The sequence below is a fragment of the Palaemon carinicauda genome, chromosome 1 (genome assembly GCF_036898095.1).
Source record: "Palaemon carinicauda isolate YSFRI2023 chromosome 1, ASM3689809v2, whole genome shotgun sequence".
Taxonomy (NCBI): domain Eukaryota; kingdom Metazoa; phylum Arthropoda; class Malacostraca; order Decapoda; family Palaemonidae; genus Palaemon; species Palaemon carinicauda.
The window spans coordinates 108,462,480-108,477,479 of NC_090725.1; the positions used below are offsets into that span (position 1 = coordinate 108,462,480).

At 36.0% G+C, this 15,000-nt stretch overlaps 1 protein-coding gene across 1 annotated transcript in view; it reads left to right on the forward strand.

The window, feature by feature from the left end:
* Positions 1-531: 531 nt before the first annotated feature.
* LOC137653391 (putative leucine-rich repeat-containing protein DDB_G0290503) overlaps positions 532-15,000 on the forward strand; it is a 181,493-nt gene continuing 167,024 nt past the window's right edge. The window contains exon 1 of the mRNA XM_068386777.1: positions 532-6,427. Coding sequence (XP_068242878.1) covers positions 2,234-6,427 — 4,194 coding nt within the window. The 5' untranslated portion in view covers positions 532-2,233. The remainder of the gene's footprint in view (positions 6,428-15,000) is intronic.

The window sequence follows — 15,000 nt, forward strand, 5'->3', positions numbered from 1 at the left end:
TCTTTATTATTAGAATTATTATTCTATTGAAACTATTAAAATTATTATAGTTCAAAATGAGGAAAGTCACCATATTATTTTATTGAAACTTTTAAAATGATTACTGTTCAAAATGACTAAGTTTATCATCAGCGAAATTATTATAATCAAGAGTATTAAAATCATAATAATTATAAAAATTATTAGAATTATGATAATTAGGAAAGTGATTAGTAATTATTGTTATTAGAGTTGCATTATGGTTATCTTTATTAATAGAATTATTATTCTGTTGAAACTATTAAAATTATTATTGTTCAAAATGACTAAGTTCAGAATATTATTTTATTGAAACCATAAAAATTAAGTTCAAAATGTCGAAGTTCACTATATTATTTATTTGAAACTATTACCACCATGATTGTTCAAACTGACGAAGTTCAACATCAGCGAAACGGTGCATTTTTTTGGGCTCATTATAATTTCAGGCAGCACAGAGCTAGTTCCCTTGATCAAGTGTATATTAGAAAGAGGGCGGAATGATTCACTCGCCTCCATTGGAACATCTGTGTTCACAGTTGTGCCAACATTTGCGAGCTGGCACCCTTAGTGTGGGAGACTCTTGTGTGGCACCGTTTAGTCTTACACTGAAAACTTTGTTGTGGTGAAATTAGAAAAAATGAACACCCTGGATCTGTGTTACACTGTGGAGTCTTACACTGAAGACCGTTTTATTGTGGTGAAATAAAGAATTAAACACCCTGAGATCTGTGTGATACTGTTTAGTCTTACACTGAAGACTTTTGTTGTGGTGAAATAAAGAATTAAACACCCTGGGATCTGTGTGATACTGTTTAGTCTTACACTGAAGACTGTTTTGTTGTGGTGAAATGAAAAATTAAACACCCAGGATCTGTGTGGCCCCGTGGTACACTGAAAGCTATTTTGTTGGGAAATTAGAAAAAAAAATTAACTCCAGTGATCTCTGTGGCACCGTTTTTAGTGGTACACTTAAAACTATTATATTGTGAAATTATAATAAAATTAACTCCCGTGATGTCTATGGCACCGTTTTTAGTGGTACACTGAAAACTGTTATGTTGTGGAATTAGAAAAAAAAATGAACTCCAGGGATCTGTGTGGCACTGTTTTGGTCTTACATTAAAAACTTATGTTATGGTGAAATTAGAAGAAATGGAAGTGAGATGTGAAGCTGTAGCTTCAACAATTTCTTGATTAGGTTTTGTGAATTGAAGTGTATATAAGCTGGTATTACAAAGGTTATGAATACTTGAAACACTATTCATTCAAGTGGTTTCCTGCCTTTAATTTGGTTCTGTGAATCGAAGTGTATATAAGCTGGCACTACAAAGATTATGAATAAACACCATTCATTCAAGTGGCTTCCTGCTTTTAATTTGGTTCTGTGAATTGAAGTGTATATAAGCAGGCATTACAAAGGTTATGAACAAACACTATTCATTCAAGTGGTTTCCTGCTTTTAATTTGGTTCTGTGAATTTAAATATATATATATATAAGCCTGGTATTACAAAGGTTATGGATACTTGAAATGCTATTCATTCAAGTTTTCTACTTTTCCAGAAAATTTTCTATTGGATACGTAACTTGGAACAATATAATCGATGGATTTAAGGTGAACTTCAAAAGTGTGACAATAGATGTGTTTTTGTAAATTCAGAAGAAGATTCACTAAACGAAAATGGTTTTTTGATGGATAACTTTTAAAAACGATTATGTACAACTGTAACGAATTGCCTTGTTAGGCTGTTATTAAAATGGATTGTGAATAAGGTGCAGAATTGACTAGTTAATAGTATCGAAGCAATTGAAGTATATCGTTGTGTTCCTTGTGTATTTATATTGATACCTATGGGGAAGTGAACATTTCCTGTTGAGTGTTACTAGTACTTCTGGCACCTTACATGAGGAACATATGTGGCCTAAATTGGTGTCTCGGTGGACTTCCACTTATATGTAACCTTATGAGCTTGAGAAATGGAACTTCATGAAGAGCACCTGTTCATATGCATATGGTTTCACAGAGGCAAGCTTTTAAGCCTTTTTATATATAAATGATTGATATAGTTATTACCTTATATTTCATGAAAGTAAACCATTTGGTTTTCCATGATTGCAATATATATAACTCTCCTGCGACAGAGATCAGTGGAATATCAAGCCGTTTTGTAAGACCTTGACTACTAGATGCAGAAGGAAATACATAACTCAAAATGTCTGAGTCACGACAGGGCACATGTTCTCGGAACTCTGATGGTCTTACGTTTGAAGACCTTGATATCATGATAGTGCCCTCACCATTACCTAGAAATAAGGATAATGTAGGGAACAACAGTCCATCTCCAGCTCCAAGAACAGTCCTGGGAGACTTGAAAATAAAAGTTCACAAAGAATCCTATAAAAATGAACAGGAGAAGCCTCCATTAAGGCGCCGGCGTCCACATTCCCAGACCATTACAACTGATAGAGAGTTCAGTGATCTTTGTGCACCGGATCTTGTCCCATTTGAAAGGAAGCGGGATTCCTCCGCCTCTTCTTCCTCTTCTGTACAGCCAGAAACTCTGAAACCTTTAACAGCTTGGCAGAGTGTTGACGAGTTAAATGATAATTCTCCCTGTCCACGATGTCATCCTAATATAATAAAACAAGTGCCCACTCATAAACCTTTGACTCCTTGGAAAAGTTGTTCAGACCTCCAACGATATAAAGATGATTGCGGGTCGCCAACTGGGGATATTTCTGTTGAGGAAAAAGTGTCAACTGCAGACAGAAGGAAGTCAGTCAGTTTTGAACTCCCAAATGTCCATCAGGTTATGACATACCCACCAGAAGAAAGTCCTTTGAAGGAAAATACTGCTAAAACCAAAGGGTTTGGTGGAGTGAATAAAGCCTTAAAGAAATCTTTGAGCAAAGGTTTTGGAAAGCTTACGTTGCCTAGAAATATGACTGGTAAAGATAAGCAAAATAGCCCTTCAAAGTTGAAGTCTCAGAATTCTTCACCTCTCCCATTTTTTGCAAAAAACAAAGTTAAGGCTGAGAAAACATTGCCAGAGCAGGGAGTTTGCAAGAACGTGTGCGCTTCACCCCTTCCATTCCTACGAAAAAAGGTTATGGATGGTGAACCAACATCCTCAATCAAATCTAGTGGAAGCAACTTTTCAGAACAGCTCAATACACTGAAGAGAACCCTTCAGATGCGGCGCAGCAATGGACCGTCGGAACCAAAGTTGACTGGTTTTGCCGCTGGACATGAATTTCCTAAGACTCCTGCTACTCTTCCAGAAGGTGACAATATGTCTATTAACAGCTTGACAAGTATTGAGTCCTCAGCTTCTAATATAAAAACAAAATTAAAGAAATCTAAGTGGACAGGAAAACGGTACTATGATATGATAGACAATAATCCTAAAGAACTTAAACTTCATTCCCCACCCAAAGTTAAATCTCAAAGCCCTGTGAAAGCTATCAAAAGTATTCTTGGGAAACATTCAAAGAGTACTTTAGATTTAAGTGAATTGGAGAAAGTTAATGCCAGTGGTCTTTCAAGAAGTTATGATGACATATTAAAAGAGAATAACTATCCAACACAAGAAGAATTTATGATAGACATCAAGATGTTAACTTTAAGTTTTGACGATATTGAGCATGGAGATTTTGATGATGACGATGATTACTACCGTAATTTCTTGAATAGGCGCAGGACGTTATCTGCTGAACGGGATGCCCGTGGCTCGACCTTGAATACTCATACTTTAGGAAAAAGCTCACCATCTCTGATATCAAAATCTGATTTAGCGATAGAAAAATGCGTGTCGTGTCCAATCAAAGAGGACGTTTCAAAAGTAAGTGACCTCACTGAACCTAAAGATGATTTGAACGTAAGTCCTGCATGTAGAAGGAATTTATACAAAAGAGGATCTGTACACGATATTGTAAAAAAGTATGAATCTCTTGAGCCTAGCAAACCTCCAATATTGCCCTCAGGGTGTCCAAATAAACCACCTCTTCCACCAAAACCAATGAAGCTCACTAAAAGCTTGAGTACTAATACTAATTCTGAAAACAAGGGTTCATCAGGAATTGGAAATAAAGACCGTTACTCGGCGGAAGACTCAAGTTTCTTTAAAAGAGACTTTGCCTTCCTTGACACCGGTGACTTTGCTAGCTGGAAAACTGCTACACCGTGGGTGAAAGATCAGACTAAAAAGAAGGGAAAACAGCCCGTAGCAACACCTAGATCCTTTGTGCCTGTATCAAGTGATACCGAAAATGTTGACTTGACATCACATGAAAAGGAGAAGAAAAATCAGAATAATGAGGTTATACATAACACCGGGCTAGAAACGGGAAGTCATCAAGCAGAATACAATAAAGAAATTGATATTCCACATGTCATAGTTACATCAGAACCAGATGAACTTTCAGAAGCCACTCTTGAAAAGAATGAAAATGAAGATGGAGATAAGATGGATAAGCTCTCAACAAATTTACAGAATAATTTAACAGAAAATAATTCGAATGATTGTCAGGATGAGGATGTTAATGGTCATCATTCAGCTGAAAAGACATTGAGTGCAAGTTCTAATGAAGAACAAGGATTTTTTACTTCACTTCATCGATTAGTTATGAAAAATCCCAGCCTAAGTTCCAATGAAGATCAACCTACTCTCAAGCAAAGGCTCGTAAAAAAGTTGTCAAGTGTCAGTTCCACAGAAGAGAAAGATACCATTGAGCTGATCAAAGGCAAGCTTTCACCTCGTCCCTCAGAGAAAAAGAAAAAACCGCCAAAACGTCCACCTCCCCCAAAGATTCCGCTTGAAAAGATAAATAGCTACAATTGTCAGTACTTGAAACCAGACAATGTTCCAGTTCCCGAAACTCCACCTCCACCAAAGCCACCCAGACTTTTTCAGATCCTAACAGGCCACCGAAAGTCAGAGGTCAGTCCAAACATGGATAACCACAATTATCGACGGTTTTCATTAGTTGATAGCGACTTGGAGGTTATATGTTCTGAACCCAATAACAAGGAAAATGAAGATGAAGTGAATAATCAAGATTCCGTCACTGATGCAGATTCTGGTGATGAAACATATACAAAATACCCATTAGGTGAGACAACAGATGACGGAGAGTCTTTGCCTGATATAAGTGGGGCAAATGAACAAGATGATGCTCTTGAAACGCCACCCGAGTCTCCACAACCAGTAGATAGTGATGATCAGCCAACTCAAGAAAATGAAGATATCAAAGATGTAAAACCTGAAGAAGATAAAAGAAAATATTCCAAAGATATTATTTCCCCATTTCCTGTTTTTAATCCAGCTCCTGTCGAGAACATTGTGTCCCCACAAAGTGAATATGATAACGTTGGCCAAGAGCAACAGCTCTGGGGCTATAGTTCTGAGGCCAAGTGCATTGAGGTGGTTTTAGGTCCTGGTAGTAGCGAGAGTGAATTAGAATTTCTGCAAATGGAATCTCTGGTAGATGATGTATCAGAACAGGAAATAGTGAAAGATGGCAGAATTAAATCTTTAATAGAGAACAACCAATTCAGTGTACCAAATAAGAAATTACTTCAATCATCTCCAGTCCTAAGTCACAGAAAAGATAATTCAGGCAATTCATCTCCTACTGAGCCAAAGCTCCAAGAGCGTGTCGCTCCAACTCCGCCACCCAGAATTGTCAAGCCTTCATCTGCACCGTCATCTCGTCCAACTTCTTCAATGTCTACATCAGATCGTCCACTCCTAGCTTTGTTTTTTGAGAAACTCCTGGAGAGTCAAACTGTAGCTGGATCTGCAGAAAAAATGTCAAAATCTGATGATACACTGGATGATAGAAAGATGGAAAAACCACATGCTCGGTCTGAAAATGACCTGCTAGTAGAAGTCAAGACTAAACCTAAAGACAGCTACTCCAGTGATGATCAGTGGGAGAACAAAACTTCTCTAGACTCTCTGACTAGAAGCGAGACTTCTTCACTAGGTAGATCAAGCAGGGGAAAACATAGTATGGAAACAGGTGTAAGCTCAGTGACCATGTCCGAGACGCGTCACTGTGTATCTGAGAATGAACTAACAAAGATCCCAAACCGTGGTCAACTTTCTCCACCATCATCAAATGCCAGTGCACCTCCTCGGGCACGTCCTCGGAGCAAGCGACCGACACTCTTGAGAAGCAACGCCGTTGTTTCTTCCAGTGAGGAAGATGAGGAAATGGTCAACAGGGCACTGTCTGTTGTCATTCCACATGGATCTAGAGCAATGCCTCCTCGTGGCATATTTGTTAGAAGAGCATCTGATTCTATGCTTACTGGAAAGAAGATGGACGTCGAGATGGTGAGGAAGCATTCGGCTGACCATCTCAAGGAAACAGGATATTCTGGAGATTCAGAAGATGATGAGGTAAGATATTTAAGTCCAGTTATCTGCAGTTTTCCATTGTTATCAGAGTAATTGTGTTTGTTGGACTGCATCTTTAAGGTAGCTAGTAGATTTATAGAAGCCTTTGTTAAATTGCTCTTTTGTAGTTTGCAAATGAACATGGTATAGGTGTTATTTATATGCTCTTGTATATCTTCCATTAAGCTGTTTAATCTTTTCTTTAGCTTTTAATTATTATTCTTTATCAATATAATTTTTCATGTGTGCAAGGAAAATGTGGCAATATTGCTACGTTTAAAAGGGGACTTTAAGGTCAAATTTTATGACATTACTAATTAATTTTGAGATCAAGAAAATAAAATTTAGCACATGATAAGGCAAGTTAATGCCAAGGGCTCCTGGATAAACTTAACAAGGCGATAAAAAAAACTTTGGTCTTCTTTTCCTTTACTTGTATGTTAATGCCTTTGGGAAATATAGAATAAAGTGCTTGTAAGGGTAAAGTAGTTATTTTTTATAGATTTCTTGCATTCAAGTCATATCACTGGGTAAAGAAAAGGCCTCTTTTACACATCTTATTCTACAGTGAAATAGTTGTTAGGCTTTTGTAAGTCTCCACGTTTCTGATGCACAAGTTAGTACTAGTAGGATCATCTCATGAAATACATCTTTTTAGAGAAAGTGGCATTTTACTTTTCATAATATTGTTTACTAATTTGTCGAATGATCATTTCCTTAAACAAAACTGAGCGAGAAAATAATATTACAGCACATTACATATCATGGTGGCTTATCATTTTATCATCATCTCGGCTATTGACGCAAAGGGCCTCGGTTAGATTTCGCCAGTCGTCTTCATCTTCAGCTTCTCCATTCACCATCTCCTACTTCACACTTCCTAGTCCTTAGCCATGTAGGCCTGGGTCTTCCAACTCTTCTAATGCCTAGTAATAAGTTTGGTGAACTATATATATTAGCGGTCACGCTCAGCGTCAATGCCAGACGTATAACTACTCAATCTCTCCCTGTGCCTTGGGTAGGGGGGAGAGGGATTAGTAATACCCTGGTAAGATTGGGTACCCGGAGAGGAAAGGGGGAGGGGGTGGGGAGTATTGAATCTGTGTGAGCACGTGCATGTGTTTGATATTCTATAAATTTAACTGTGGTTCTGACTGGTCGCGTATAGTTTAGATATAATACCAAATATTAGAAACGTGAAATGAAGGAAATTTCTCTAGGTATGATGGAAAACTCTATTCATGGGAGAAATACTGTACAGTTAAGTAGGAAAGTGTATCAATATAAAATATTTTATTTTAATTGTTCATTACTTCTTATATCGTTTATTTATTTCCTTATTTCCTTTCCTCACTGGGCTATTTTTTCCTGCTGGAGCCCTGGGGCTTATAGGATGTTGCTTTTCCAACTAGGGTTTTAGCTTAAGTAATAATAATAATAATAATAATAATAATAATAATAATAATAATAGTAATAATAATATTGTGAGTGTCCTATCTCCCAAATTGCGTGGTGTGAGCAGCCACTCGAACAAAGAAGTAATTTATCTGTCAAGTCTTCAACTCTTCAGCCGATGTTTTTTTTTTTCTGCTTCTTCTTGTATGTTCATAGGTTACAAGAAATAGAAGATATTTCTTTTTATTAAATTGAGTCGAAGTAGGCCTATATGGTTTTCATTTAATAAGTATTATTAGTAATGGTTTCCTTATTAATCCGTCAAACACCCAGGCCACACATTCGCCATATTGTGTGTGTCATATGTATATATATATATATATATATATATATATATATATATATATATGTTTGTATATATATATATATATTTATATATATATATATATATATATATATATATATATATATATATTTGTATATATATATATATATATATATATATATATATATATATATATATATATATGTATATATATTTATATATATATATATATATATATATATATATATATTTATAAATTAAACTAGCTATTTTATTTTTAGTGACCCAGAAAGTAACAGTTGCATTCATGGTATGTTTTCATAAATAAAGAATTTGTGTCATTTCAAATTTCTTTCTGATACAATAGCTAATTGTAACTAACATAAAAGCTATCGTTTCTAGAACTTTCATGCTTCATCGTCATTATCTGCCATAATTAGTCCACTGAAGGATTAAGGCCTCATGCATGTCCATCCACTCCCGTCTGTTTATGGTCTTTCTTTGTCAAGCCGACTCAAAATTTTCTGAGATTGTCAATCCGTCGTCGTTTCTTCCGTTCCTTGCTTCTTTTGCAATCTCTAGGGACCCATTGTAGTATTATTAATGATCATCTACCGAATGTCATTTTCATTATATGTCCTGCCAATGCCCATTCCTTTACCTTTTATGTTAGAATATCCTCTACTTTAGTTTGCTTTCCTATCTATGTCGCTCATTTTCTGGCTCTTAGTTTTATTCCCATCATTATTCTTTAATAGTTCTTTGTGGGTTAACTAGCTTATGTTCTAAGTTAAAGTAGGACCATCTCATTTAATACTTTTTTTTTTTTTAAGAGAAATTGGCATTTTAATTTTCATAATCTCTCTGCGTTTACCAAATGCTCTCCATTCCATGTTTATCCTTCTTCTTGATTAATTGCGCAATAAATAAACCTGTTCTTGAAATATGTTGTTTTAATTGTTCATTACTTCTCATGTAGTTTGTTCATTTCCTTATTACCTTTCATCACTGGCCTATTTTTGCCTTGTTGGATTCCTTGGACTATATAGCATCCTAATTTTCCAAGTAGGGTTGTAACTTAGCTAGTAATAATAATAATAATAATAATAATAATAATAATAATATGTTATTTTAATTGTTCGCTACTTCTCTTATAGTTTATTTATTTCCTTATTTCCATTCCAGGGGTCATTGGGCTTATAGCTTCCTACTTTTCCAGTAAGGGTTGTAGCTTAGCTAACAATAGTAGTAATAATAAAAATAGAAATAATAATAATAATAATAATAATAATAATAATAATAATTAATAGTTGTTAATAGTTAATAAATAATAATAATAATAATAATAATAATAATAATAATAATAATAATTAACAACAACAACAACAAGCCATCTAGTACACCGTTGAACTGCTAGACTCAAGACATTCAATTTTACATGAATGTATCTTTCGAATTGACCGGATTTATACCTGCGTCTTATTCTGAAGTATATCAACTTAATTAAATCGGGTAACTTAAGGAAAGGTTACAGTTCTTTGAAAGCTTCATAATTACATAATTACAAAATTACATTTTCATTGTTGTTTGTTCCATACAAATGCCTGTCTTTCCCTCTGGTTAGGTGTGTGCACATGAGAGAGAGAGAGAGAGAGAGAGAGAGAGAGAGAGAGAGAGAGAGAGAGGGAGAGAGAGAGAGAGAGAGAGAGGTTAGATCTGTCCTTAGAAACAGACTGATGCTGAATTATATAGGTGAGATTAGAGAGAGAGAGAGAGAGAGAGAGAGAGAGAGAGAGAGAGAGAGAGAGAGAGAGAGAGAGAGAGAGAGGTTAGATCTGTCCTTAGAAACAGACTGATGCTGAATTATATAGGTGAGATTAGAGAGAGAGAGAGAGAGAGAGAGAGAGAGAGAGAGAGAGAGAGAGAGAGAGAGAGAGAGAGAGAGAGAGAGAGAGGGGGGGGGTGGGCAAGTCAACAACATAATTCTATGCTACATTAAGCTAAAAACATAACATAATTGTATATAAACGTTGATTATTATTATTATTATTATTATTATTATTATTATTATTAGCTATGCTACAACCCTAGCTGGGAAAGTAGGACGCTATAAACCCAAGGATTCCAACAAGGAAAATAACCCAGTGAGGAAAGGTAATAAGGAAATTTTACATGTAAGATAAATAATTGAGCTTGATATTATTCAATCTGATTTCTCTACCATGTACTGCTTTTCCACCGCTATCCCTACACTAAGGTGTCGGTTGCTTGATGCACCCTCTCCAATGCCTTCGATGAAAGGCATCCTCTTCCACCAAACATTTTCTCTCCATATCATCCTTCACCTTATATCGCCATCTAATTCTCTGCCTGCCAAGCCCTTCTCACTCCCTTCCCACCAGCCATTTTTAACACTTGCCCACACCATCTCAGTTGTGACACCTTTGTAATGTTTACTATGCCTGCCATTCTTCTTAAGTCATAATTTTTCAAACGTTCAAGTCCTCTGCCTTCTACTTGGTTAACCATAATGTTCTTGCTTATAAACGTCGTAACTTTCGCGTGTCTAAGGCTACGTGCTGGCTATCATTGAGTTTTATAAGGAACAGGACATGAAGGTTATTGGTGTTCACAGTGAGCCTACACTTGTGTCAGTTTGCTGTTCGATAGTGTTTTACTGAAGGTCCCTTTTAATTGCTTTATCAATTTTTACTTGGAATGTGGGCAATGGTCTAGAAAATATAGTAAAATGAGCCGTTGGTACGTCTCTAGCCATGTCTAGCTCTGACTCAACAACAACAATGACAAACAATAAATGCAGACATTTCTACTCCACTGCAGGACAAAGGCCTCAGACATGTCTTTATTCATGTCTGGGGTTTGGCCACTTTTCATCACCACACTGGCCACTGCAGATAGGTGATATGTGGGACACTTTTGTCTGATCGCTCATAAGAAACCAACTTAGTATGGGTGACCCTGATTTGTACAGTTATGCTGATCATGGCGATACACAAATCCTTTCACCATCTTAAGGTATTCCCCCTCACTAGGGCTTATATGATTCTTCAGAATGCATAACGAATGTTCCTGTCCGAGCTTCGGGCTAATACATAACATCACATAGTATGCTGTAGGTACACGAGCACACACAATAACATTAGCGACAACACAATGTCATTTGTTTTTACTTTACTTGATTTTACCTTGAGTGCTGTTTTTCTGGTCGTATAAAGCAGGGGAACCCTACTTACAGGACCTCCACAGTCATTTTATCACATTTCATACTTCTTATTGCTCGTTAATTGTTAAACCGTCACTATTGAAGCACTCACAGAAGAAGAAAGTCATCAATTTCATCTTGAAAATCTTAATATCTTCAATCTTTCGGATGTATCGTGGGAGCTTATTGTATAGTCTTGGGACTGCATATTTAAAGGAAATTGTTGGCCAGGGTCCCTGCCACCCATTGAGATACTACCGCTAGAGAGTTATGGGGTCCTTTGACTGGCCAGACAGTACTACATTGGATCCTTCTCTCTGGTTACGGTTCATTTTCCCTTTGCCTACACATACACCAAATAGTCTAGCCTATTCTTTACATATTATCATTTCCTTATACACCTGACAACACTTGAGATTACCAAACAATTCTTCTCCACCCAAGGGGTTACCTACTGCACTGTCGTTGTTCATTGGCCACTTTCCTCTTGGTAAGGGTAGAAGAGACTTTAGTTCTCTAGTTGTGGGGAGTGCCATAGCCTCTGTACCATGGTCTTCCACTGTCTTGGGTTAGAGTTCTCTTGTTTGAGGGTACACTCGAGCACAGTATTCTATCTTGTTTATCTTCCTCTTGTTTTGTTAAAATTTTATAGTTCATATAGGAAATATTTATTTTGATATTGTTACTTTAATTAAAATATTTTATGTTCTTGTTTCTTTTCCTCACTGGGCTATTTTCCCTGGTGGAGCCCCTGGGCTTCTAGCATCCTGCTTTTCCAACTAGGATTGTAGCTTAGCAAGTAATGATAAAAATAATTGGTGTTTTTTTTTTTTCATAAGTTCTCGCCAGCTTCATTATAGTTAAAGTTTCCTTGAGCAAAAGCTATGAAACATTCATTATGTATGTTGACCTGAATAGAAAAAATGTATGGAGCTAGTATTTACGTCTTATTAACAAGGTCAGACTTAAAATCACATGGAGTCAGACAATATCAATTAGACGAAAGTACTAACTGCAGTAAAATTTTTGCCTTCGCAAGGGTATGTATTCACTTCTGTCTTGTTTGTTTGTTTGTGAGACCTTTACACAAAAACTACTGTACCGATTTTGACCAAACTTGATAGTCCTGTTAGGTATGGCCCAAGGATGAATCTGTAACATTTTGGATAATATGTTTATATATACTATCGCGATACAGTATTACATTTTTTTTTCGTGAATCGCAATACAGTATTACATGTTTTGGTTCGTGAATCGCAATACAGTATTACCTTTTTTTTACGCGAATTGCAATACAGTATTACATTTTTTGTTCGTGAATCGCAATACAGTATTACATTTTTGGTTCTCGAATCGCAATACAGTGTTACATTTTCTGTTCGTGAATCGCAATACAGTATTACATTTTTTGTTCTCGAATCGCAATACACTATTACATTTTTTGTTCTCGAATCGCAATACAGTATTACATTTTTGTTCGTGAACAACATTACGCAAAAAGTTATGAATCAATTTCGACGAAACTTGGTGAACATTTGATGAAAATACATTGAACTTTAAATACGCAGTGAAGTTAAGAGCAAATTAAGACTGCTTGGCGTGGCGAAGGCATGCTCTCTACTAAGGACCCCTCTCTTTAATTTTGTACTTCGTGGCTTGATACATCTCATTATTAATGAATATATATCACCAACACTCGTGCTTTTAATCAATGTAAATATCAACCACAATGGCATTTGATACCGAATTCTACCTTTGAGAATGTATATCCACTGGAAATTCATTTATGATAAACACTTTTGGCTGGGCAAGGATTCGAACCTAAGCCCAGAGTCGAAACAATGGTGCAGAGACGATTTTACCTAAAATTGTGAATTACTTACTTGAAATGTTAGTCCTCCACTCTCTCTCTCTCTCTCTCTCTCTCTCTCTCTCTCTCTCTCTCTCTCAATTGTGTAACCACTGAAGCTGATCGGTTTCTTCTCTGCCCCATTTCAGTTTGTTTTAAGATTTTTATATATATATGTTTTTTTACGTTGGTTGATTTTTACTTTAATAATAAAAAGTGTCCATAATTTCATCCTTTCTTTCTACTGTTCTTTATCCTTTATTTCATTTTATCAATTCGAATTTTTTTTAATCTATTCCGTGAACGTTAGTCAAGCTGAATACTTGTCTTCATTGAATATTCAGAAATATTTGTACAGTATGACTCTAAACGTAATGGCAATACATCAATAACAACATCAACAACAAATGCAGCTGTTTCTAGTCCACTGCAGGACAAAGGCCTCAGACATGCCTTTATTCATGTCTGGGGTTTGGCCAGTTTTCATCACCACGCTGCCCAACTGCTGATTGGTGATGGTGTGAGACTATTCTGTTCGCTCTGCGAACCAAACTAGTATGGGTGGCACTAACTAGTACAGCTTTGCTGATCATGGCAATATGCAAACCCTTTCACCACGTTAAAGTATCTGCAATCAGAAATGTTAATATATATATCACTCAAATTATTATTATTACTATTATTATTATTATTATTATTATTATTATTATTATTATTATTATTAGCCAAACTACAACCCTAGTTGGAAAAGCAAGATGTTGTAAGCCCAAGGACTCCAACAGGGAAAAATATCTCAGTGAGGAAAAACAAGGAAATAGATGAACGATATAAGTAATGAAAAATTAAAATGAAATATTTTAAAAAACCATTAACAACATTAATACAGATAATTCATAGATAGAGTATAAAAAGATTTATGTCAGCCTGTTCAACATAAAAAAACATTTGCTGCAAGTATGAAATTTTTGAAGTTCTACTGATATTATTGTTAATCTGATTGTAATTCGTTAAATGGAAAATGAGTTCGGTATGTTGCTATCAATATTATGTATAGTTTTATGAGATACTAAACGAACATAGAAATGAAGTAAAACAATTCTATAGAAATTTTGTAGTCATTCATAGCTAACTCATTATCACTTTTTGAAGCATTGTTACCATTTTGAATTCTTCATACCTTTATATAGCGATAGGCGAGATTGTTTCTTAAGCGACCGTTGAAGTTCCTTGTATTTTGAAGCTGAAAATATTACTGTAGTCTCTCTCTCTCTCTCTCTCTCTCTCTCTCTCTCTCTCTCTCTCTCTCTCTCTCTCTCTCTCTCTCTCTTTCGGAACAGACTTCCAGCGGATGTAGTAAACAGTAACACGGTAAACGAGTAAAAGAATAAGTTAGACAAGATCATAAAAACTCTCTTAAACGTTCAAACCAAAACACTCTACCCAAGAGCAAATGCAGTCTCCCAGGATGGACTGAAAAGTCTTTGAGACAGAAAATCCTTGTAACGCTCTCTCTCTCTCTCTCTCTCTCTCTCTCTCTCTCTCTCTCTCTCTCTCTCTCTCTCTCTCAACGTTTAAACTAAATCGCTTTACCCAAGAGCAAATGGAGTCTCCCAGGATGGACTGAAAAGTCTTTGTGAGACAGAAAATCCTTGTAACGCTCTCTCTCTCTCTCTCTCTCTCTCTCTCTCTCTCTCTCTCTCTCTCTCTCTCTCTCTCTCTCTCTCTTAACTGTTAATCGGAAAGGTTACCCCCTTCCAAATAAAAATAATTAAATAATCATTGGA